Source organism: Diospyros lotus, chromosome 1, assembly GCF_014633365.1.
Source record: "Diospyros lotus cultivar Yz01 chromosome 1, ASM1463336v1, whole genome shotgun sequence".
NCBI classification, from domain to species: Eukaryota; Viridiplantae; Streptophyta; class Magnoliopsida; order Ericales; family Ebenaceae; genus Diospyros; species Diospyros lotus.
This window is the reverse complement of record NC_068338.1, coordinates 14140249-14164915: the sequence shown is the minus strand read 5'-3', so window position 1 is coordinate 14164915 and position 24667 is coordinate 14140249. Positions and strand designations below refer to the sequence as shown.

The 24667-nt window shown below is 35.0% G+C and overlaps 2 protein-coding genes across 5 annotated transcripts; both read right to left on the bottom strand.

Annotated features, from left to right (window-relative positions):
• Positions 1 to 201: 201 nt before the first annotated feature.
• LOC127810476 (probable CoA ligase CCL12) lies at positions 202 to 7798 on the bottom strand. 3 transcript variants are annotated; one of them, XM_052350006.1, is made up of 14 exons: positions 7415 to 7798; positions 7169 to 7298; positions 6833 to 7089; positions 6024 to 6225; positions 5243 to 5283; positions 4422 to 4550; positions 4176 to 4249; positions 3871 to 4091; positions 3234 to 3328; positions 2889 to 3105; positions 2438 to 2563; positions 1684 to 1722; positions 1187 to 1393; positions 202 to 565 (listed from the first exon to the last, which is right to left on the bottom strand). In XM_052350006.1, exons 1-14 carry the CDS (start codon positions 7681 to 7683, stop codon positions 452 to 454), a joined length of 2121 nt encoding a protein of 706 aa, XP_052205966.1. In that variant the 5' UTR covers positions 7684 to 7798; the 3' UTR covers positions 202 to 451. The 3 variants fall into 3 exon arrangements, with proteins under 3 accessions (XP_052205966.1, XP_052205959.1, XP_052205951.1); XM_052349999.1 differs by having other exon boundaries at positions 1684 to 1782; positions 7427 to 7798; XM_052349991.1 differs by having other exon boundaries at positions 1684 to 1782; positions 7415 to 7797.
• Positions 7799 to 18344: 10546 nt separating this feature from the next.
• On the bottom strand, positions 18345 to 22910 carry LOC127793570 (constitutive photomorphogenesis protein 10). Of its 2 annotated transcripts, none has more exons than XM_052324334.1 (4): positions 22542 to 22910; positions 20712 to 20785; positions 19334 to 19438; positions 18345 to 18767 (listed from the first exon to the last, which is right to left on the bottom strand). In XM_052324334.1, exons 1-4 carry the CDS (start codon positions 22726 to 22728, stop codon positions 18702 to 18704), a joined length of 432 nt encoding a protein of 143 aa, XP_052180294.1. In that variant the 5' UTR covers positions 22729 to 22910; the 3' UTR covers positions 18345 to 18701. The 2 variants fall into 2 exon arrangements, with proteins under 2 accessions (XP_052180294.1, XP_052180293.1); XM_052324333.1 differs by having other exon boundaries at positions 19291 to 19438; positions 22542 to 22908.
• Between the last annotated feature and the right edge of the window lie 1757 nt (positions 22911 to 24667).

Here is a 24667-nt window from a genome sequence, read left to right as displayed (position 1 = left end):
ATTTGAACAATAATTAATTTAAAATAACATGTACCTGATAGCATGCAAATCATTGCAAGTTGTGGTGAAGTAAATTTGAACTACATTGCAGCATTATAAGCTGAATCCAGAGAAAGACAACCTATAAATCTATACATCTGCCAATAATTGTTTGATCTGCAAGGTACAATAAAAGAACTGTGCATATTATCTCACAGAAACTATGCAAGAAATGGATTAAGTAGTCATTTCATTAGTTGCATTGCTTGAGAAAGTAACTGTTCACTTACACTTCTCATAAAACCATTCCACATAAAATCACTATCAACTGATAAATAATACCATTTCACACTGAATTTGTCCTCAGAAGGAAATCTAATTACCATTTTGTTCTTATTCATCCATCTCAGAAACTAAATGCATGAGCTTTACATGTTCAAAATTTCCATACCAAGAACTACTGATGTTGCCATTAAATTTTACTTTGAACATGAAGCTCGCGCTTTAGTTGGTCCCTTAGAACTCTCCTGAGTAACTTATTCGAAGCAGTTCGAGGAAATTCAGGCACAATCTTTACAAGGCTCACCTGTGAACGAGTAAAGTAGATGGCAAGTCATAAATTTACGTTCAGATATGTATCAACAACAGGTTTGTATGCAGATAGACAAGTTCTCTGCCAGTAAGTACAAAATATTTTGGATTATAAGTCTTGTGACTCCTAGTGATTCACCATAAATGTTAGCCAAATGTATTACTCAAGAATTGGCCCAAATAACAATACATAAACCTTATTGCATTTATATTTGCATTTCCACATTTTTTTTACATATAAATTTTGAGTGGCCCAATATTGCATCAGATAAAAAAGAAAAAGGGTAAAGAAAGGAGAGGAGAAATATGCAGAACACATCTTAGGCTAAAATAAATTTCCTCTCGGATATGATTGAATCCTTGTCTAGATAGTCAAGCATTTCTACATTTCCAGAGCAAGACAAATTGAGAAGTTCTTTCACCTCTTCTAAATATTCTGAAGATGTATGTTCTTAAAATTTCACTTTGGAAAAGGAAATAAGGACTGAAGAGCAGCAGGCAAACAGTTACTGTTACTTCCCTTGCCCCAATTATATCCTGATTTCGGACACTGAAAGAAAATAAGAAAAGGCAACGCATAGGAAGTAGCACGTTCAGGAGATTAAGAGGCAGAAACCTTAAACAGCGGGTTCAGGTTGCTCTGAATAGCTTTTAAGAAAAGCATCTTTAGCCTGCCCAAATCAGTGTTAAATCCTTTCTTCAATACCACGAATATCGCTAGCTGCTCTGGACCACCACTTGCTGGTGCAGTGCTGACTGCAGCAGTTTCCAAGATGCTTTCATCAACTTGGTTACACACACGCTCAATTTCAACTGAGCTCGTCTGCAAATCAAGGAGACAGCCAGTTATTTCTTGGTTTCAGAAATCAATCCAATCAAAGAAAAACTGAGATCGCAATCAAGAATGAATTCAAGCCCATAAAAAGGTCATTAACATGCAAATTACTTATTTGCAGAAGATAGACTCCATGAAAACTCTGTTGACCAATGCCTTCAATTTCTTTGCATTGTTAATGGGAAAAATTCACAACAAATGAGCAGGCCATCTGCCTCTCACACAGCATCAGCATGATTCAGAACCATTCAAGAGAGGGAAAGATAGGTGAGCGGTACCTTTATGCCACCAAGATTCATGGTGTCATCAGCCCTTCCCTGTACAATGAAATAGCCTCCAGTCATTCTTTTGATGACATCACCATGCTTCCTTAGTTGCTGTGAGGTAGTACTCAAGTTAGAAAGACTACTAACATAGTCACTTTTTTTTCTCCGGATTATGGCATTTTATCAGCACCTAATTGTTCTCCACTGCTTACATATAGACAACAGTACAATGGTAATCAAAACAAACAATTACAATATATTGATTTTATCATAAGCCATTTCTAACTGGATTGTGATTTCTCGATGGGTTTAACTTGAAAAACAATACACCAAAGTAATAAGAAATGAATGAAAAAGGCGTCAACAGATCATGCAGCCGAGTTAAATGACAACATTAAAATGATTTTTCTAGATCTAGAAAAACAAAATCTCCTTCCAACAGAGAGCCCCTATCAGGCATCCAAAAATGTAACAGCCCCACCTATCCAGAGCCTGCAAGAATATCGTCAATCTGGTGATGGGTTATCTACTGAACCGTATATGCACCCCAATTTTGTAGTGGGATGTAGATTTTTTTTTGGATAAACTAGTGAGGCTGTAGATTTGGTCAATCCGATTGCGCATAAAAATTTTCTGCATGAATAATCTAATACCGTTTGAATATTAATTTGGGCATATTTATATGATTACAATGCCTGATGTGCATTCATCTTGACTCGTACTTTTAACTAAGAATACATGGCAAGGCACATCCACATCAACGTACCATTCCTTTGTATATGGGCATTCCTCGGAAGTAAACTTTTTCGTGATCAGCATTGAGCAATCTATCAGTAGCCCCCATGTATAGAGGAAACAAACCCACTTCACCCACACAAGCTTGATCATTCGGCTGTCCCAATTTTGAAGAAAGAAAAAAAGAAATAAATCAAACAATGCACATCTAAGAATCCCCAAATAGATAATAGGGTTTGATGTTGTCTTGATGGTTAAGATTTTATAAGTCATTCTATCCTAACAATGCAACTAGTAACTATCAAAATTTTCAGTCAGCAGGAAAAGCTGCTGGGATTTTCTATGAAAAGGCATAATGAGTTAAGTAGAAATCCTGACAGCAATCCTCCCGCTAATGATATGATTTAGTGACAGAATTCTGTTGGAAAAAATTGTGAAAAAGTAACAATTTAGTCAGAAAAAATGCAAGAAAACATTCTTACATAAGGAACTCCATGTTCATCAAGGATGACAAAACTTGTTGTCATTGATGGAGAGCTAAATGCCCCAAAAGCTTGTGGTTGCAGAAGACTTCCTTGGATGTAGGATGATGCAAGCTCAGTACCCCCACAACATTCGACAATCGGTTTGTAGAAAGCCCTCGAAGAAAGCCAAAGGTCATCATCTACATTAGAGGCTTCCCCAGTAGACGCAAATGCCCTGCACATACCCAAATTTTTTTTTTCTTTAGAAAATTTATATAACCATAATTATACAGATACCCAATTTTTTTTTTCTTTAGAAAATTGATATAACCATAACAATGTGTAATTTCAATGCGAAGATACCTAATATTTGTCCAGTTCAGGCCTTCCATACAGTTTGTAGTCTTCCAAGCCTTCACTAAGCTAGGGACTGTGCCCAAAATAGTAACACCTGCATCCTAAATATATTTAACAAAGAAAAAGGCGGCATTTGTGGAGCAAGTGTCAATTCCTTGAATGCAAAACAGACTGGAATTATAAAGTTTGGCGCCTAGGGAAAAGATAAATGAGCATAAAAAATTTCACCTAAAAAGGAAAACAGAATGCGGAAACATACTATGTTGCCTACTAAAAGAAGCATAAAACATGTGTTCCTTCTCATGTTCAGTTGTATGAACAAACAAAATTCTGAAGGCACTTGTTTTCTGTAACTATTATTCAACAACTGGAGGGAATAAAACATCCCAAGAAAAGACATTAGAGTGAAAAACTCGCAGCTTTAATTCAAAAGAGAAATCAGTCCCCTTCTCTTGCAGATGCATAGCTTCATGTGATGCCATGTCAAATGAATGAAATACAGGAGCTTCAACACATGCCAGGGGTTGGGGTTGATTATGATGTTCTCTCATATTGAGATGAGGCAACTGAATGGAGTAAAACAGTAAAGAGACTGTTACATTTATAGACGAGCACAAAAGAAAAATGCATGTCTAGGAATCACCTGAACAAATTTTCCAAAAGCATGGTCAAGTGGAGATCCATTATATAGAGCAAGCGTTGCCCCTGTCAGAAAGCAAGAATATAGCAAAATTGGCCCCATCACCCATCCTAAATTTGTGGGCCAGCAGACGACATCCCCATGTTGGACATCAACATGTGCCCAAGAATCAGCAGCACATCGAATCGGGGAGAGTTGTGTCCATGGAATGGCTTTTGGATCCCCTGATGAAGAAGAAATAGAATGACTGCTTAAAAAATGCCACAATTAAACTGCTAACAAACAAGTGGTCAGACCAATGAATTTACCAGTGGTTCCAGATGAGAATAGTATATTAGTTGTTGAGTCTATTGGTAGATAAACTGGATAATAGTAATTTGGTCTGCAAAAATGGAAAATACTTTTAAAAAAATTTGTATGAACAAATTGCACAAGAAAGTACATGGTAAACACAAAGAAGATTGGTACTAGTGGCCATTGCATTGTAGACCCTTTTAAGTGTGAAAACAAAAAATATGAGTACATTTCTACCTCAGAACAAAAGCTCGCATTACCTAGAAAGATGAACAACACTGGAAAGGAAATCTTTCCACGATATGTCCTGATTCCTTAATTGAACATCCACGTCTGTTCGAGATGCAGGAACTACAATAGCTTTTACTGGAAGGGCTTCTATGATTCGACTGCCAGGGAAAAGATAAACCAGCCAAAATTATTCGACAAGGACAAGGGGATTGTCTTCTGGAATATAGTATGTATCAGGATTTCTCAAACTAATACACACATCTTCAGGATGCCATCAGGATATTATCAGATTTACTGCACTAAGTGATGCAAGGAAATCTCCCAGCAATAAAATTGCTGTTTTGCAGTTTAAAGGGAAAATGAGCATTCCATTCAAGTGAAATTTCAGCCTTAAAATAATGAGGAGAAACTTCTTCATTTTTTCCGGTTACCTATGAACCTATATCTGTTCAGTGAATGGAATTGGAGCTTTGAAGATGCACCAAGCACTCCTTTCACTCAAATTTCTTTTCTCAATATGTAAGAGACCAATTTGCATGTCCATCACAGACTTCACCTCAGTTTGGTCTGCATGGGATGGAAGGAGTTATGACAAAAGCCAACAGGCAATGGTTCTCAAAAATTTCCCCTCATCCCTGAGCTACTGGGAAGATCTTAATAACATTTAAGCAGCATTGTCTATGCTACACATCATGATAGTTATATTAAAGTTTACTCTTATGTCAGCATATGTAGCATGTGTCACTTGCATAGTTGGCATTTGAAATAAAAAAAGGCTTAAACATGGATATGAAATTAATGGTAGATATTGTGAGCATTTTTAAGCACATTGTTAAAGTAAAACTATTACCTATATAATTGATATTTTCGACCTCCTCGTGCTATAAAATCCTGAATTCACAAGGAAGAAAGAATTAGTGCCAAAATAAAGTATCACATTCAAAATTAAAGTCCATAGTTTCAAATTTCTATAAGCTATAATCATGGAATAAGCCCAATAGCAACGGTTAATTTTTTCTTTTGGGACTTGTACAAAATGATGAAATTCTGTGTAGATCTTTACCAGATGTATGTAAAAACAACAAACATATAATACACTCACGTTGAAGTTAGGATCTAATGAGATGATTCAAATAATGATCATTGCTTCAAATTTTTGCACCAAAATAATATGCATGGAAATTATACAAGCAAATATGGGAGAATCATGTTCTCTTTCCAGATGGTTAGCACAATAAGGAGACATCCATAGCAGAGGCAGAGTCTTCAAAGACTGTTGTATCGGAGTATTAATGTTATTATATTGGCAAGAGCAAATTGTGTACGGGGATTTTAAGTGTTTTAAGTTTTGAATTCCTATACGTGGTCCATTGACAACCATGTATTTCAAATATTAACAAGAAAGCAATAGAGATACTACATCAATTTATGCAACTTTCTCACTTTGGAGCATATTGACTTGTTACTGGGTCAACGTTGAATACACAAAACATTAATGGGACGATGTGCCAGACAATCTAGTTACAACATAAGCAAGGGAAAATAAACCATTTAATGTGGCATGGGCCAAACTGCTAGCTTTCCTTTTGCAATACAGTGATTTTCACTATGGTTTTCTAAGATAAAATCACCTGAGTGAAGATAGCCTTTGCTCTTGATACACGCAAACGAGTAGCAATTTCCTTTGCAGCAAAGCTGTCAGCTATTGATACAACAACAAATCCTGCGAGTATAATTGCCAAATATATAACAACTGCAGTGATTGTCATTGGCATCACAATTGCAATTGCATCTCCCTTCGAGAATATGGAATCCAATGCATTTGCCACCAACCTGTAAGCCATTAAGCCATTTGTATGTAAATGCATAACAAAAAGGAGAAAGAAAACTAAAAAGATGTTGGCAGATGGATGATGTCGCTTAAAAGAGCCTGTCCTCTCTATATGTGCCGTGCCAGTACCATATCAGTTCTTGTTTGCCTTTGCCTTTAACACTATTATGTTACTGAAATAGTAAGAAGAGTGTCTATAGACAGAACCTGATGGCTCTAACAACAGAAACTGAAGACTGACACCAAGCGCAGAATAGCACAGCAGCTTAAACTCACATTTAAGGAGAACAGATGCTCTGCATATTACTATTCATTCTACAGCTAAAACCGCTAAATTTTCATCAACTAATGGAACATAATACTGAAGGATTTTGATGAAGACGTCAGTAGATATGCATATGCCACAGTACTCTCTCTGGAATTGCTCTAGTTATATGTAGTTCACACGAAAATTGTCACAGCCTTCATTAATTGATAAAACTACTAAACTTTTTGCTGCTTACTCAGATAATTGGTGACCAACAACAGCAATGGAGCAAGGTACTTCGTGGTGCAACAAAATTTGAAATGTTTAATGATGGAGACCGAAGTAGACAAATGAAACCATACATTACTTGCTCCCGGAGCTCTTGTAATGTGATCTGATTAACATGGGAATCGTTGTCTTCGTCTCTCCATACGATGGCTAAACCATCATCCGGCTTTCTTGGATAGGCGCTGGGCAGTATACAACACTCGGCAATATTCAAAACTGAACCAGGGAGCCATTCTCCCCCATGTTTCGATCTGTCACAAGTATCCAGAATGCATTTTGGGACTCGACGAAATTGAACTGAAAGCTCCTTTAGTACTAATGACCAGTAAACCTGAAACCAATTTAAATGAATAAGGAAGTAACCAACCATACAAATGCATTTGCAAATTAAGAGATAGCTCGATTTTTACGTCAGGATTCTGAACAGTGAAGTTGTGGAAGAGGGTAAAACTGGTAATGGGATCCTTGTATGCATCTCCCAAAAGCTTTGAAGCATGAGATTCCATGAGGCGCCCCAAGTTTGTGCGTTTGGCTTCATCCCTAACCATTTGCCCACAAATATATGACACGATTACCAACTGTACTTACATACATACATATATATGTATTCTTTCTAAGCTATGCTCGGAATGAGCATATTTTCAATGGATAGTTACAGTGAAGGGAACCAGTAGAGAGGGGGCCCATTGTAATGCTCGTAGACCGAGTAGTAGAGGAGCTGGTGGACGGAATGTGGGTGCGAGGGCTTGAGCAACCGCTGGCGAGCTGTGAGCTGCCGCCATAGCTCTGGCTGATTCAATCCACCACTACTGCCACCGGCCGCAGCAATTATTGCTTCCTTGAGTCCTTTCTCCACCGTCTTCGCCTCCTCCACATCTAGCCCAGCTTTCACCAACTCTTCGGCTCCAACTTCCTTAATTCCCATCTCTCTCTCTCTCTCTCTCTCTGCGTTTGTTTCCGCGTGAATACATAATATAGAAGGGACGATGAAGTTAGGTAGCAGAATTGAGGAAGAGAGATTGGAAACGTGACTGGACCATTAGCGACGCTCTTCTTACCTAATTCCTATGAATTCATCTGCTCTTAAATAAAATTTAATTATTTAAAAATTAAAGCAGATTAATTTTGATAATCTCGTATTTATAATTATAAATTTTTATGACAAATTTTCTCCTTATTTAGAACAATTTTTATTTAAGTTCAATTTATTTTTTCATTGGCATTTTTAAACTTTTGTTTTGTAAGAACCTAGAGATGTCAAAAGGGTCGGCCTGGCCCGGCCCGAGTCGGCCCACAGGCTTTTTAAAAGGGCCGGGCCGGGCCAGAGCCCTTTTGCCATTGATAGGGCCCGGCCCGGCCCACGGCCCCCCTACAAAGGGGCCGGGCCAGGCCAGCCCGTGGGCTAGAGGGCCGGGCCGGGCCCTTAGCCCATAGGGCTTAGTGGGCCGAGCCCGATGGGCCCGACCTTTTTCTTCTATTTTTAAAATAATTTTTTTTAAAAATAATACATATAATATATACATATATAAATATTAAAATAATACATATATAAAAATCATTTTTTTTCTTTTAAAAATATTTTTCATCTTAATTATTAAGTTTTAAATATTATTTCATCATTTTATATTTCAAAATTCTATAGCATTATAAATTTTTTTATGAATTGATATGAAAAATAATAAATTGATGGTTATTATTTATATATATTGTGAAATTAAATTTTTTAGTATCCAATATCAATAATTATTAAAGAATAACAAAATAAAAAAAATGAGTAAAGGCCTAAATGATTGGCCCATAAGGGCCTCATGGGCCCGGCCCAACGGGCCACGGGCGGGGTCGGGCCAGGCCCTTAGACGGGCCGGGCCGTGGGCCCAATTTCTTTGGCCCGGCCCGGCCCCTTTTGAACAGTAACGGGCCGGGCCAAAGCCGGACCCCCGGGCCGCCCAGCCCTTTTGACACCTCTATAAGAATCTATAGGCAACTTGCTATTAGAGTCAAAGGTAAATTAAGTTTTTTTTTAAGTAAAGAATAAAGGCAATACACTAAATAAATATATAAAATTTCGAGTTCTAAGAACTTGTTAGTGAGAGTGGGTAGTTTTACTCACATGAATTCTAGGTCAGAGCCCGATTACAAGGTGAAGTAGTGATGTAAATGATTTGTGGTGGTTTATCAAATTATTTAAAAAGTGTAATATTGTGTTGAATAATTTGAAAATATATAATATTTTTGAAAAATTTGCTCCTTTACTTAGTATCTTTTGTGTTGTCCAAAAACTCTTTCAAGAGAAAGTGAATTAGATTTTGGAAAATTTTAATTTTATTAATAAAAAAATCTTTTGGTGACAAAGGTGTTGAGATATTGTAAAAATAATGAACACACTGGTGAATTTAAAAATTTTGCTATGGAGAATCTTTATGCTAAAACTGTTACGGCTTTCTAAAGTTTTGAAATCTGATGAAGGTTGTTTGCCAGTATTAATCTCGATGAAAAGTTTGAGAATTTTTAAAAGAAAAACTTAATGCGAGTGAATGTGCAACACAGTTTTAACTTTTTAGACCTTTGAAAACAATTGTTGTGGGTATAGAAATAAATGTGAACCAAATATGACAATGTTAATGCAATCAACAACACAAGAAATTAAAACTTGTTGAATGAAAAAGTGTTGAAATGAAAGACGAAATGAAAAGTGTAGCACACAAATTTTTTTATAATAGTTCGGTTCAACCAATTTACTCCACTACTTTAACTTCTTACTAAGGATTTCAACTAACTCACTAGATAGTTTTTTAAATATGATCAACTATAACCACTATACAACTATTTTTCAAGACTCAATTGAAACCACTACTTTTTCAAAAACTAAGTATAACCACTGTCTTTTCAAAAATCAGGCGAAACCTCTTGCCTTTTAGGAATCAGGTAGAACCACAAGAATCTTAAAAGAAACAAAGATTAAGAGAACAAGAGAATTAAGTTTTATAGTAACAACTCACAATAGAAAAATAATACTTCTCTCAAACAATAGAGATTTAAGAATAAAAAGTTAATCTCTCTCTTTTGTTAGAATGTGTAAGTTATGGCACCACACACCCAATATGGGGGGTGAATTGGGTGTTTTTAAAAATTTGATTAAGCTTGCAAAAATTTTAGCCTATTAGTGAGGTTTTAGTGCAAAACAATGATAATTGTGAGTGATGTTTAAAAAGATCAATGAAACGAAAGATAAGTGAGAAAATGGCACATGCAATTTATAGTGGTTCAACTCAAACGGTTTAATCCACTATCTTAACTCCTCACTAAGTATTTTAAACGATCACTAAAATCTTCTACTTGATCCCAAGTAGGCCCTCTAGTATCACAATTAGGATTACAACCTTCTACTTAACAAAGTAGGCCCTTTAGCAACCTTACTAGATAATATATAATGAATTTTTACACAAGAGAAGATTTAAGAGATAAAATCTCCCAGTTATAATGTTTCTCAAAAAATTAAACACAAAGGCTTAAGCAAATGATACAATTGATATACAAAGCCTTTTTGAGAGAATTTAAAATCACTAGAGCACTTTAATAAGATTGTAAAACTTGAAGTTTGCAATGGTTTCTCTAACCTTTCAAATGCACCATCAGGCTGGTATTTATAGATTTCTCACGGCCTTTGAATTTAATAGCCGTTGGTCACAATAAATGATCTATAAAATTAGTCATTAAAGACATATGCAATGAAAACGGTCAGCAGGATTAAGAAACGGTCAACCGGTTAGAGCAAACCCTAAAAGAATGGTCGACAGACATAACAAAAATGGACGACTAGGTTGAAGATGGTTGACTGGATTTGATGCAATAGTAATCGACCGAGTTTGGCCGAGAGCATGCATTAGGGCGATCAACTGCCTAGGGCAACTGGTCAATAGTGTTGAAATAGTTAGCTTAAGAATGAGGTGAATTAAGCCTTTTTCACCTTTTTTAAAACTTTACAAAAAAATAGAAGTAAAGTAAAAATGTATTATAAATGATTTAGAGTGGTTCAGCTTTAAAGCCTAATTCACTACCTTGGTTTGTCACCAAGTATTTTGGCAAACACAATTTTTACCTTTGTACCTTTTAAGGAAGCTCAGCTACTTAACATTTACAAGATGGCTTTCAATACTTGGTTTAGCAACAACCAATGCCTTTTACAAGTTCAAACTTAACATTTACAAGTTTCACAAATAATGTGACAAGAATTTCTTAAGAGAAAAATACAAATGTTACAATAAAAACATAAATTTCTCTTGAAAGAGAGTTACAAAATATGGAATACAAATTACTCTCTCTTAGAAAAAAATCATAAGGATTTGATCGAGAATGCTTGCAAGAAGGTAAGCTCAGAGTGCTTGTGCATGTTTTGGTGGAAATTTTCTTCAGGCTCCTTCTCTTATGTATAGGTTGCCTGTCTTGAATGCCGCTGCTGACTTTGCATTAAACAAATGGAATGTTTGTTTGTGTCACAAATGCCACTCTTTGTCTCTACAAACCTTAAACAAATTGTTAAAAATTTATAAAGTATGCACAAATTGTTTGAACATCATTTAATGGACTGAAAAGTAGAGATTGGTTTCATTAAATGTAGTGTAATGGCTATATTTTTCAAAATCTGACAGGTATTACTTGAGTATAAACTAACATTACTCAACTAAATTTGATCTTTACTCGATTATATGTATTATGTAATCGATTACTTTTTATACTTACTCGAGTATGAAAATACCATTACTCAATTATTTTTAAGCCATAGAAAAATGTATTATATACTAGATTACAAAGTAAAGTTACTCGATTAAACGTGATCCTTACTTGAGTATGAAGGGAAACCCCAACTCTTGGTGTATCGATGCAAGGGTTTTATTGTTTTTAAAACTTTTTCAAAAATATAAATAAGAACGCAATGGAAATAAGTTCAAGACCACCTTGCAAGACTTGGTTTCCCATGACCATATGCAATACAAAATTAAACCATGCCATATATACCTTACTATGGTTTGTAGTCCGGTGTAAAGGTTGGAATCTTCTCCAAGATAGCAACAGTTGCACACCAACAGCTTCCAAACAGTTAACCGGTTAGACCGAATCATCTCTCGAAAGCATGAGGGGCCTAGTTAGTCCATACTCTAAGTAAGGAATGAATCCTACAACTTAGTTTATGTGCTAGCCAAACTAAGTGTAGTAGATGAAAGATAAATAGATTCCAAAAACTAATAGACCTTCTATTAGGTTGGACTTGCTACACTAGTAATAATGGAATCAAGAGAAAAATTGGGAGTAATGGTTAAGAAAATTCCAACAAGAATGAGAAGTATAAGAGCTTATGGCCAAATGATTTCTCGTACATTCATTTCTCTCCATGATCACCTATTTATATAGGAGGAGATGGTCATATTATTTTCAATATAATATATTGCATATATTATATATAATGAAAGTGCATTTTTCTTTTGAATATAATATATCATATATATTATTTGAAGTGATCATTCCATTCCAATAATATATCATATATAATTTGAAATGCTCTTTCCATTTTTAATAAAATATATTATATATTATATAAAATGGAAGTGTATTTTTCTTTTCAATAATATATCATATATATTATTTCAAGTGCTCTTTCTATTTCAATAAAATATATTATATATTATATATAATGGAAGTGCATATTTCTTTTCAATAATATATCATATATATTATATATATATAATAAAAATGCTATTTTCCTTTTCCATATAATATATCATATATATTATATATTGGGAGTGCTCTTATTTTTCTATATAATATATCATATATATTACATAGAATGGAAATTCTCTTTTAATTTCCATATATTTAATTTAAATTAATTCTCTCAATATAATATAATATATGCATAACTATTATACATAAAATATTATATAAGAATTAATTATCCAATAAGAACCACTATCATTATTAATATCCCGGTAAAAATCATTAACCCTTAATGAATATTATAACTTTCATCACTTAATTAATCACTACACTTGGATATGCGTGTGATCTTCTAGATTCACCACTAAGTAGCAATCGAGACACGTCAAACTCTTTGACGCCAACCAACCACTTTAGTCTACAATGAGGATCTCTCCATTTTCCCGATGTAACTCGAAAGACCCTGAGTGACAACTAGCATTATGTCAGGGCGATCCTACCAGTAATGAAGTCATACTTCTTGAAAACCTATTTGGGCTTCCGATTCCTGTGTACTATAATCCTTCCATCAATTAACAACTTGATCGAGTAAGAGTCATGGATTGATCAAACTCACTAACTCGATAGCTATGCCAAGATCTAGTGTGGTGTGATTAGGATGACACATCGAAATACCTTTTGACATTAGAAACACCTTTTCAACCATGTGTACCCTGGCTAGGGATTTATATAACCATAACCACCATTGATCGCATAGGATGTTCACCTCACGCCGGAGGTCAACGGATCCCATTAGCAATCACCTATCTCCATACGCCACTGCACAGGAATCACGCAGTGCATCTCCCACCCGGTAACCGAATGGTATTTAGTAATGGCAAATTCCTGACATCAACATACAAGACAATTATGTTGCTTCTGGTTTAAGGACCAATAACACGATCGAAGCCTGTGATAGATCATAGATCCTCCAAGCCATGTGATCTATCACATGCGTCACATTTAGTAAACGTTCCACTAACACCTACCCACATGAATACTATATCCATCTCATGGATTATGACATGCAACTCACCATTCTTTATCATTAGTATCTCATACTAATCAAAGGTAGTATCTCATGTGTTAGTCCGTACTCGACTAATCATGGTTCTCATCTGAGAAGTCTAAGGACTGCGAATAACCATTAAGACATCCTTATTACAAAGGTCAATTGTCACATATTCTTAACACTTAAGAATAAGACATTCAACAGGAAATCTAAGGACTTATTCATATTAATGATTGGAGAGCTATGAATGAAGATATGACCTTAAATATGAAAATATATTTTATTATATATTACAAGTATTACATCATTAGTCCCATAAATATAAATGCCAGATGCCATCTAAATCTAGCATTAGGGCATTAACACTAACAGAGTACACATATTATTACTCAATTAAATGTTAAATCCAGAGATTTATCCTATTTTCAGCCTATGTTTACTCAATTATAAAAGATATCTACTTGAGTATAAAAAGAACATTACTCTATTACAAAATACTTCACTCGAGTAAAAAGATGCCTATCAATTTTAACTCAAGATTACTAGATTACAAAGCAGATTCACTCGAGTACAACTAATTATTACTCGATTAAAAAAATTCCTTACTTGATTAATTTGAAGATGATAGAAAATTGTATTACACACCCGAGTACAAGGGTTAGTTAGTCAAGTACTTTTCATCTTCACTCGATTATTCTTATATTTTTAATCAATTATTTTCAAAACACACTAAGGATTACTCGATTACGAAATTAACATACTCAATTATCTTATACTTGAAAGCTTTGTTGATCCCTCACATACTCGATTATTTTGAATATATTACTCAATTAAAATTTTGATAAACTCAAGAATTTTTCCATTTGTTTTAGTCATCATCATTGAACCAAATTTACCAAATTTATTTCTCATTGAATCAAAATAGAAATTTCTCAAAATATCAACATTTACCTACAAAGAATCACCTTTAGATCAACTTCTTTTACATATGATGTAAAACCTTTCCTATTTTTACTTAAACGACCCTTTTGCCCCAAAATATCAACAATTGACTATCTACTTTTATTTGTAGCCACTATCAAACCGAAGATCAAATTCTTCAAATTTTCATCTTTTCTGTTTTCCTTATGGTTGCAGATTTCTAGAAAAACATTAATAAAAAGGTTGGTTCTTATTAAAAAGCTCACAAATGTTGTCCCCCTCTCCATTCTCTCTAATATCTTGTTTTTGAATTAAGAGCTATAAATTTGTTGATCCTAATGATGACAAATATATCCCAAGAGGGGGGTGAATTGAGATTCGTATAAATTTTTCAATAATTAAAATAATGGTTGATGACAGAATGCTATGTTTTGAAATATAGGATATATGTTTCGAAATAAATATTTTTGTTAAGTAGGTTTCGAAATGTACTATATATATTTCGAAATATACCTCATTGTTTTGCTAGTTTCGAAATATAGATTGTAAATCTTTTGGTTTGTATTTCAAAATAATGATCTTTGACAAAGATAATTTACATAAGTAAGAGTATACCAAAGAAGTTTGAGATCAAATATATGTTTATGTTTAAGCTCAAGGAAACTTATTTTAGTCTTTGAAAATAATTCTTTTGAAAGCATGACCAATAGGCAATAATGATAAACAAAAACGAAAGAACAATTGCACACAAGATATATAGTGGTTCGGCACCCTGCCTAGTCCACTACTTTCAAGCTTACCTACTTGAAAGATTTTTCAATCTCAATCACTTTTACTAGTGATCAATCACAACAGGAGTTTTACTACGGTTCACCCTAAAACCTTATACAATGAGTTTTAGGCTAAACTCAAATCTTTCATCACAATGAGTTTTAGGCTAAACTCAAACCTTACAACATTAACAAGATAAATAAAAATTATCTTTACAACTCAATGAAATTTATAGCAATGAAATGCCTTACCAATGGCTGCACAAACCTCTTAGCTTGAGGTGAGGAGAGCTGAACAGATGAGACTCGTTGTTTGCACTTGCTTCTCCTTTCACACTTGCAATGCACAAGAATATGATTTGTAAAAGATCTTCTTTGAAAGCTTGAATAAACATTTTGATCTCCACTTGTGCTTGTGTATGTGTCTTTAGTGTGTGCTCTCTTATTAGAAACTTGTTCTTGTCTTCAAACACCTGCTATTTATATCAAGGGATAGAAATCTAGCCATTTTATAGCCGTTAGAGACAAGACAGAAAAGTAGATTTCGAAACATTGCATACAGGTTTCAAAACATCACAATTTTACACTTAAGTTTCGAAATATATTTCTCATTTTTTGAAACATACAACCTTTCCAGCTAAACTTGCACTTAGAGACAATATTGAGTGGGAGACAAAGTCTTATGCTTACTATGATTAATTAAAAACACTCACATTCAAATTCAAATTTGAATCTCATAGCATGGAGAATGCATTAATCAAATGATTGAAAAATATTTTGATAAAGATAAAAGTGCAGCACACAGACATCTCGGTTTTGAATGATCTGCTGTTAGAGGTTTCAAAACATGATATATAGGTTTCGAAACATAGTCCAAAACCTGAAACAAATGCATTACATGGATGTTTCGAAATAACATATACACTTTAGAAAACATGAAAATCTTTTCAAAGCGATTTCAAAACATGCATAGAAACATGAAAGAGTTTCAAAAGGATTTGCTTGACAGTACAATCCATAGTATGTATACATCACAACTTATTTATATTTTATTTATATTTTACCTTCCATTTATTTTAATATATAAATGTAAATAAGAAAGTACTCCCTATTTGGATTCAATAAAAATATCCAAAAAATCAAAATTCATAATAATAAGAAAATAGAATTTTTGTTTTATTACAAACTCAGGATTTTGCGATTTTACCACCTCCAAAATATATACTTTCTATTTCTTGAAAAATTCGTTAAAAATCATTTTAACACCAATAGATATTAGCTATCGAAATACTGGGAGATAGTTTTCTAAAAAGAAAACATTTTTTTATAAATCTCCCTTATAAGGTGCTAACCTTTAAGACTTAGAAAAAATAAGGTTTTGCAAACCTCGATACTTGGAATTCATTTTCGCAAAGTAATACTTGATATTGAAATTGATATATGTTGAAAACAACAACCTTGACTCATGACTTAGGGATTAAGCTAATAGATATTTTTTATCATCAAAACTAATATACAAAAAGGTGTAACATCAAAATTAACTGATTTGTAACTATTGTTACCAAAATACAACAATAGATTTATAAGGTGGGAAAAAAATAATCTTGACGTTCTTCAACAAGGATAATCAGGAGGTCCAAAATAATCAGAAGACCCAAAATAATCTGGTGGCGTTGAGGGATGATGCCTTGTTGATGTTGGTGAACGGTTGCTTGCTGATGATTGGGAGGTCTCAAATAACCAAGAGATCTCAAAGAATCGAGAGACCTCAAAGAACCAAAAGGCCTCTAAAAATCGAGTGACCTTCAAGAACTAAGTGCCCCTAAGAACCGAGTGTTTTTCTTGAACCAATTGCCCTTCTTGAACAAACCAACTGCCCTTCTTGAACCAACTACCCTCTCTAGAACCTCCTTGAACTGAGTGCCCTCCAAGAACCGAGTGCCCTAGAGAACCTAGAGATCTGTCAAGACCAACAAATGGTGAGGGGCGCGAGAGACTCTTTCTGCGCAAACCCTCCAATGTTTAAGTCGGTCTTTGAGTGCTTGAGCGCAAAAGTAAAATTCCAATATCAAAGTAAGCATACTTAAATGAGGAGGCATGTCTCCTATGTATAGAAAAGTTTAGAGTAATTCTAATTAATTTGAAATTAAGATTATTTATAAATAACATTTATCTTGATTATTTCTAATCTAGTTAGGACTAGAATTGTTATGCATGACGTCTATCGCTTATGGATGACGCTTATTATGAAATTTCTCATAAAGAGTGTTTATCTCAATTATTTTTAAATCGTTGTAAAATTAGATTTCTTTTACCGACAATCAACTATTTTCCCAAAATACTCGACTCGAAACAATCCTTTTAGCACTTGCCTTTACTTGTGTGCTTACACTGCGGCTGCTTGCATTTCAGTTAATTAATTGGTCTCTACAACTTCAATTGTCAATTGATCTCCAAGCTCTGCAAGTTCAATTATTTAATTGTTTAATTACTGCTCCTCCAATTGTTCAATTGCCAAGCGTCAAGTTCCTTACATTATTTAAATTGATTTAATCTTCAAGTGCAAGCTTCATATTTTAATGTCGTTGGCCGAGTGGCCACTCGATTATGGCCGAGTGGTGGCCACTCGGCTTAAGTTAACGCGCTGCGGCGTGCGTCTTCTGCTTCCTCCAATTCCTCCCCCTTAATTCCAATTCTTCACTTGCTGCTTCCCATCTTCTCCCATTCAATCTGTGTAGTTATAATATTATATTATATATGTGCAAGGCTTCACTTCCATTGCCCAGCTTCTTATTTTAATTTCTTGCTTGGCCGAGTGGCCACTCGGTTATGGCCTGGGAATATTTAATCTCCAACTTCATATTGTTTAATTGCTGTGCGGCTTCTTCGTTCTTCATCTTATTACAACATTTCTTCATTTTATTAAAATAATTCTCCAATAGTTCCTTGTAGCTTTCCCAATTAATTTAGTTTTTTTGCTCTTGGTCCGTGTACTTCAGCCCATCTAGACATGCATTCGATTCAGATGTCGGCTCATAAATTTTAAATCGAATCTGTCACTTGGGTTCACTCTATATTCGAACTGTCTGTTGATTGCAGAACATATTAATAAAACCTAAAGAGACACAAAAATCTAGAAATACTTGCATGAATTATTTCAAGATAAAGAACGCGTGTTGTTTAAGTTGGAACATTGGTGCTGCCACCAAGAAGTACCAACTTCCTCCTTGAAGACGACAATGATACAACGACAGAGAAGCAGCAGCAGCATAACAAAAGGCCTACTGAGTATTTGCAAGTCGCAACATAGATGTCATTGATTGTACATGGTGATGGTGGGATCGCTAGGCAAAACAAGGGGATTGCTTTTACAGATGAGACTCCATTTAGCTTGCATAGTAGCATCGTGGTAGATAGATGGGTGAAATCCTAGAGCTGGATGCTGCTGTATCAAATTTTACCTTGCAAATCGCAGTGTCCACTCTGCGGTTATTTCATCATGTTTAGATCTATCTGCCAAGTACAAGTGGGCAATGCCAGCAACCGCTGGATTATCTGCAAGCATCACCACATCCATGGATGGATGTATGGTTATATAAGAAAATATAAATTTAAAAAATGAGATTATTGATAATAAAGTTGGAGTAGATGCAACAAAAATGGTTTGATCATGTAAGACAAATTCCTATTGAGGCTCCTATGAGAAAAATGGATGGAATGGAGCAAGTATTTAAAAAAGAGATAAATGAAAACCAAGAAAAACTTGGTGGAGACACTTAGGTATGATGAGTTATAGAAATGACTAGCAAGCTAGAATTCATATAGCCGACCGCACATAATGGGGTAAAAAAATGATGGGGTATTATTGTCGTAAATTGTCACATATGCCCTAGTCGTCCAGCGAGGAAAACCAAAAGTCCTCGTCTTAAGGAGTGAGCAACAAGAAAATCATACAAGCTTATAAATGAAAATGCATATAAGAACATAGATATTTACTTCTAATAGGCTCCAAAGTGAAAAATGCAAAATAAATAACAAGGTGAAAGGAAAACAGAACCACATTAAGAAGAACGCTTACAGGGGTCAGGGTTTGTGAAAATAGCTCTAATTGCTAGAAGCACCTTTGAGATTGTCAGAGCTGGGCTCCAACCTTCTTTGAAAATATCCAAACTAACATTGCCAGCTGAATCAACGTTGCAGTGATAGATACGAGTTTTGAATACCACCTGCAGCTCTAAACCTAGAATTAAAAAATAAAGAAAGGAACAAGAGATATAGAAAAGAATAACAGTTCCAGTTAATTGGTTATGTATACTACATGACAAATAAAGCCCACCATACTTGTTTCTTTCGGATAGACAAACAACACGAAATCACTAAAAAGTGGCCAAGCTCAATGCAAAAGAAAAGAAGAAAATGAGAACTACAAATATTCAACAACCAAAGATCAGAAAAGCTTTGGAGAAGAAACAAGAATCTCCAAAAACCAAGAAACCAGAGAATTGAGAGCATTTCCATTCACACTACAACCTTCCTTTGTTAGTGCCTAACGCCGCTGTGAGCTGACCCTATTTTGGCCCAATCCGACTTTTGCCCCTTCATGGTGGCAAAATTTAAATAACAAGAAGTTGCATGCAGAGCCTTTTGAGCAAGAGTTATCTTAGAAGAATCCCATAATTTCAAATTCAAGTAAATCATATTAAATCCTTAAAATAAACATATAAGTTGTGACAAAATTAACCAGAAATGATTATAGTTATCACCAAATTGAAATATTAGAAGGATTAGGTACTCATAGACACCATGTTTTGGAATAAACAGTGATTAGGTTTTCAATGATGGTCTTCTTCATGCTCCCCTATAACCGGGAACAGAGAGAAGACACTGTGGATAAAACCCTAGCAGCTCTTACCTTTTTTTTGCTATTCTGTGATCGTGGTATTGAGTCCCCCAGTTGTGAAATAGACATGAATGACTCTAGATAAATTTTCTTTGGGCAATTCTTTTTCTTTCTCTATAATCATTCTCTAATATGCATACCACATTATTTTGTGTCTTTTTTTCACCATGTTTGGATGGACAAACCCAAATCAAGTAATAATTTTGGGTCCTACATGTACCTATTACCTAACTTACCAGATTGCTGTGTTTTAAACCTAGAAATTTGGGGTGAGTTTAGGTGGATGTTGACTCAAATTGGGTCCAATAGCAATCCCTAGTTTAACTTTTAAATGATTTTACAATCTCCTGAGGAAGTAAAGCTATGTAATTCGTTAATAGGCAACTTAGAAAAGGCATATATTTCATCATAATGCCCTCAAAGTTCTCAACCTTAAAGAAAAGTCTGCTTTTGCTGGAACTACATATAACTTAAGGCTCTAAATGCAATGTCATACTAGTTCCAGAACTCTTAACTTAAAAATATCTAATCTTCAAGGATACAGAAGGAAACTGTGACGGTTGGTAATTTGCAGTGGCTTTTGATGCTCTTAAGCTTACCTTGGGAGGTTTGAATGGGTAATCATTCGGAAAAGTTATGTCAAGAAAGAATATGCCTCCTTCATATGGTGTTCCTATATAAAACAGATGGAACTATGTCAGATAGCAACATCATTAATGAGTAATTTAAGGGAACAAAATGAAAACATCTCAAGATATGTACTTAATTGAATTAAGGCCACAATAAAATTGAAAATACCATTTTAGGATATAAATATGTACAATCACATTAAGACGAGCGTAGCGGAGATAAGAATACTAAGATGGATGTGCGGTCATACAAGAAAAGATAAAATTAGAAATAAAGTTATTCGTAATAAGGTAGGAGTAGTGCTAATCGAGGAGAAGATGAGAGAGACTAGACTAAAATGGTTTGGTCATGTGAGAAGAAGACCAAGAGACGCTCCAGTGAGGAGAGTTGATGAAATGGAACAATTAGTCAAAAAAAAAGGTAGAGGCAGATCCAATAAGATTTTGAGAGAGATATTAAAGTTTGATATGAAGTGTATGGGCCTAAATAAAGATATGACAAAAGACAAAAATACATGAAAATCTATAATTCATGTAGCCGACCCCACATAGTGGGATAAAAACTGGATATGTCATAATCACATTAAGCATCCATTTAAGGACAATAGATTCCAACAATAAGAAGGGAAATGACAAAATCAAATAACTAAATAGAACTTCATCAGTGTCAAATCAAAGATTTCTCACTTTAGATCTTTGATGGTAATGTCTAAATCCAAAACTGATAGTTCATGGAGAATATGCAAAATTTAGAATTGAGGCAATAGGAGAGATGAAGATGACACAACCTTGTTGATGCAACTCACAAGAAGAAATGTGCTATGTGTTAACAAGTAGTCTCTCAAGATTTTTTCATTCTACGAAGGGGTATAAATATTACAGCATTCCCTCATTTCAAGAAGCTCCAGAGATTCACAAGTTTGAAGAAAAATATTATAACGCCCTCTCCCTTAGAAGCCCAATCACACAATGTGTAACACTTTCTCTGTTTCTACCTTGTTTCTCTTTCATCTCATGTCCTCTATTCCACACTCTCTTCTCCTCATTTTAACCAGGAAATCAGTATAATTTCGTGAGGGCCTCTTGATATCATAACTACCAATGTGGACAGTGGACAACTAGAGGAAATTTCCCTCATTTACCATCTTTCTCTGGATTCCTATTTTAGACTCTGATCCAATGACATAAAACCCTAAAAAATGTTTCAAACCCCTAAAAGCATGTGTTTGACAGGCAGACTTTATTTAATTTAAAAAATGTGACTCCCATATTATCCCAGTGATGGTTTTTTTTTATTGTAGATTAGGATTCTGCAGCAAAAAAATAAATCAAGAAACTGCAATTTGCACAATATAATCTAATTAATACTGATAGTTAACATAGAAAACAGATGCTATAAAATTTAAATTGAAAACACTGCCATAGAAAAAATGGATCAGAATCCATATAAAGTCCAACTTCTAGCCATTTTTATTTACTTAATAATACTTTTCAAGGTGCACATCGAAGAAGTGCAATAATTTTCCTCAACTGCCCAGACGAAAAACTCATTCACAAATACTTGGGTTTTCTCTTGTAGCTGCATAATAAGCATCAGTAAACAAAACCTACAATACGAAAATGAAAATTGAGTTCTCGGCCACTATAGGCATTGTAAAAGAAAAACCTCGTCTCCTAGAAGCATTTCAAAGTAGCCCCACGAAGTTCTCATAGAATTTTCAAAAATTTTGAGCAGAATCGAATCTAGCAAAGCACAATAGAGCAAACAAATATTAGAATTTACGGGAAACGGAATTTTACCAGGAGGGCCAATGATTGTGGCGATCCAGTGGAAAAGATTGTCGCCTTTGGGGCCAGCAGAACAATCGGAAGGTGGATGAGCGTGGAGGTCGGCCATCTCCTTTTGTATTCTCTTGACCGACGCCGACACCGACGTCGTCGAGGCCCATGATCTCCCTCCTCCACCCGACGTCCCTATGGAGTTCATCGTCACCAACCAACTGCAACTACCGGGATTTTTTGTCCGAGTCCGATATCAGCGGTTCAACTGGGTGAAATCTTAGATTCGGCTCTTGCAGTTACACAAAGATTCGAAATTAGATCATACGGTTGAAGGAGCCAAACGTGGATATGAATGCAAGAGCCAAATGTGGATTTCATCCCATTCTGTTCGTGATATTTAGTCTATTTTTTAATTAAAAATCATTATCTTAAGCTAAATTAAGTTTCCCAAGTTCTTTAAATTTTTTTTTTATAAAGATCACCCTTTTGACTTTTGAAAACTCATATTTTACCTTGTTTTGCTATAAATTACATGTTAATTATTTCAAAACGGTATATTGAATTCACATTTGCAATTTAGGTTATTTTTGCATAAAAACTCCTCTGTACTTTAAAATTGGCTTTCAAAGTTTTTATGATTTAAATCTTATGCACTTACGCCCCTTGTACGAACATAGTTTTAATTAAAACCAAATTAGTTTAAATTAACAACTAATTCTCCTAGTTTCCCTAGTTAATAAATTAAAAATAGAAAAAAAAAAAAAACAAAGAGTAGATTTTGTTATTTGGAAAGTGGCACCTCAAGGGTTGTCGCCTACAACCACTTAGACAGATAAAGAAATAGAAAGAAAAGAGATAAAAGAGAAGAGAAAACTCTCTTGAAAGGGTATAAGAGTGTTGTTGCTGTAATACAATAATAAAAATTTATTTCTTTCTGACAACCTTAGCAAAAGGTTGGTAGGGCCAGGCAAAACAACAAGGTCTGCTCAAAAGAGGTTATCCAAAGAGGGTCCTGCAGAAAGGTGGCTCCAGTAAGGTTTTCGAGTCTTTGATGTCGCGGAAAGGTTTTTTGAGGGAATTGTAGAAAAGTTTTCTGAAGGGGTTTTTGAGAGAGCTTCAAGTCTTTCGATCTATAAGGAAGAAGACAATCAAAAGACATATGGGGATCTCTCATACGCGAGTCCTCTAATATCTAAGTCAAATGCCATGATACTAAAAGGGTTATGAAGATGTAATGTGATACGGATAGTGCTTTCAGAAGTGTAAGGACTCTTCGGAAATGGTGTGCACAAAAGAGGCAAGGAAAGGTCTTTGGATTTCTCAAAAGGATCCTAAAGATGAAAGGTAGGGGGATATTTATACCCCTTGAAGAATTGGGACACATAACAGGCTAGGACACGTGGCACAGATGCATGAAGGCACGTGGCACAACCTTTCGAGTGAGGGAGTTCGGCTACCCTTGGGTTAGGCTTCGGGAATACCAAGCCTTAAGGAAAGCTAGTCCTTGAATGAATTCGGAAGCCTAGTTGGGCCTTCAGGGAAGTTAAGTCCCCGAAGAGTCTTTAGAAGACTACTTAAGCTAGCTACCCTTGGGTTAGGCTTCGAGAATACCAAGCGTTAAGGAAAGCTAGTCCTTGAATGAATTCGGAAGCCTAGTTGGGCCTTCAAGGAAGTTAAGTCCCCGAAGAGTCTTCAGAAGACTACTTAAGTTTTTGGGGAAACTAGTCCTCAAAGGGTCTTCAGAAGACTATCTTGGACTTTGTGGAAACTGGTACCTCAAGGGCCTTTAGAAGGCTGCTCAAGTCTTTGGGGAACAAGGCTCTCAAAGACCTTTCTAAGATAGGGAAATCTTCCGGGCCCAAACTGACTTCTCCAAGGGAACTCTTCTGAATGCCCTCCAGAGGAAACCTCACGAAAGGTATGTTACAACACAAAAAGACAACGTCAAAGACCTTTGTGAAGGAAGAAAATGATATTAGAGCAATAGCAATCGTATGGCATATCAATAGTGACAACAACTTTTGTGAGGGAAAACAAAATGATGGCAAAGCTTAGCATAAACCTAATCCTAACGCTAACCCTAATCTCAACTCATTGTATTCCCAAATTGAAGCCAAATTTGTCATCGCCAAAGAAGGGAAATG

Bases quoted from the DNA above. Each gene is read 5' to 3' on its own strand.
- LOC127810476 (XM_052349991.1), bottom strand. From the start codon at position 7,683: ATGGGAATTAAGGAAGTTGGAGCCGAAGAGTTGGTGAAAGCTGGGCTA. The intron at 7,090-7,168 runs GTAAAAATCGAG...AATTGGTTTCAG, and splicing joins TCACTGTTCAGAATCCTGAC to GTTTACTGGTCATTAGTACT. The intron at 1,394-1,683 runs GTACCGCTCACC...CTTGATTTGCAG, and splicing joins TGAATCTTGGTGGCATAAAG to ACGAGCTCAGTTGAAATTGA.
- LOC127793570 (XM_052324333.1), bottom strand. From the start codon at position 22,728: ATGAACTCCATAGGGACGTCGGGTGGAGGAGGGAGATCATGGGCCTCG. The intron at 20,786-22,541 runs GTAAAATTCCGT...TGTTTTATATAG, and splicing joins CACAATCATTGGCCCTCCTG to GAACACCATATGAAGGAGGC. The intron at 19,439-20,711 runs GTAAGCTTAAGA...TTAGAGCTGCAG, and splicing joins ACCCATTCAAACCTCCCAAG to GTGGTATTCAAAACTCGTAT.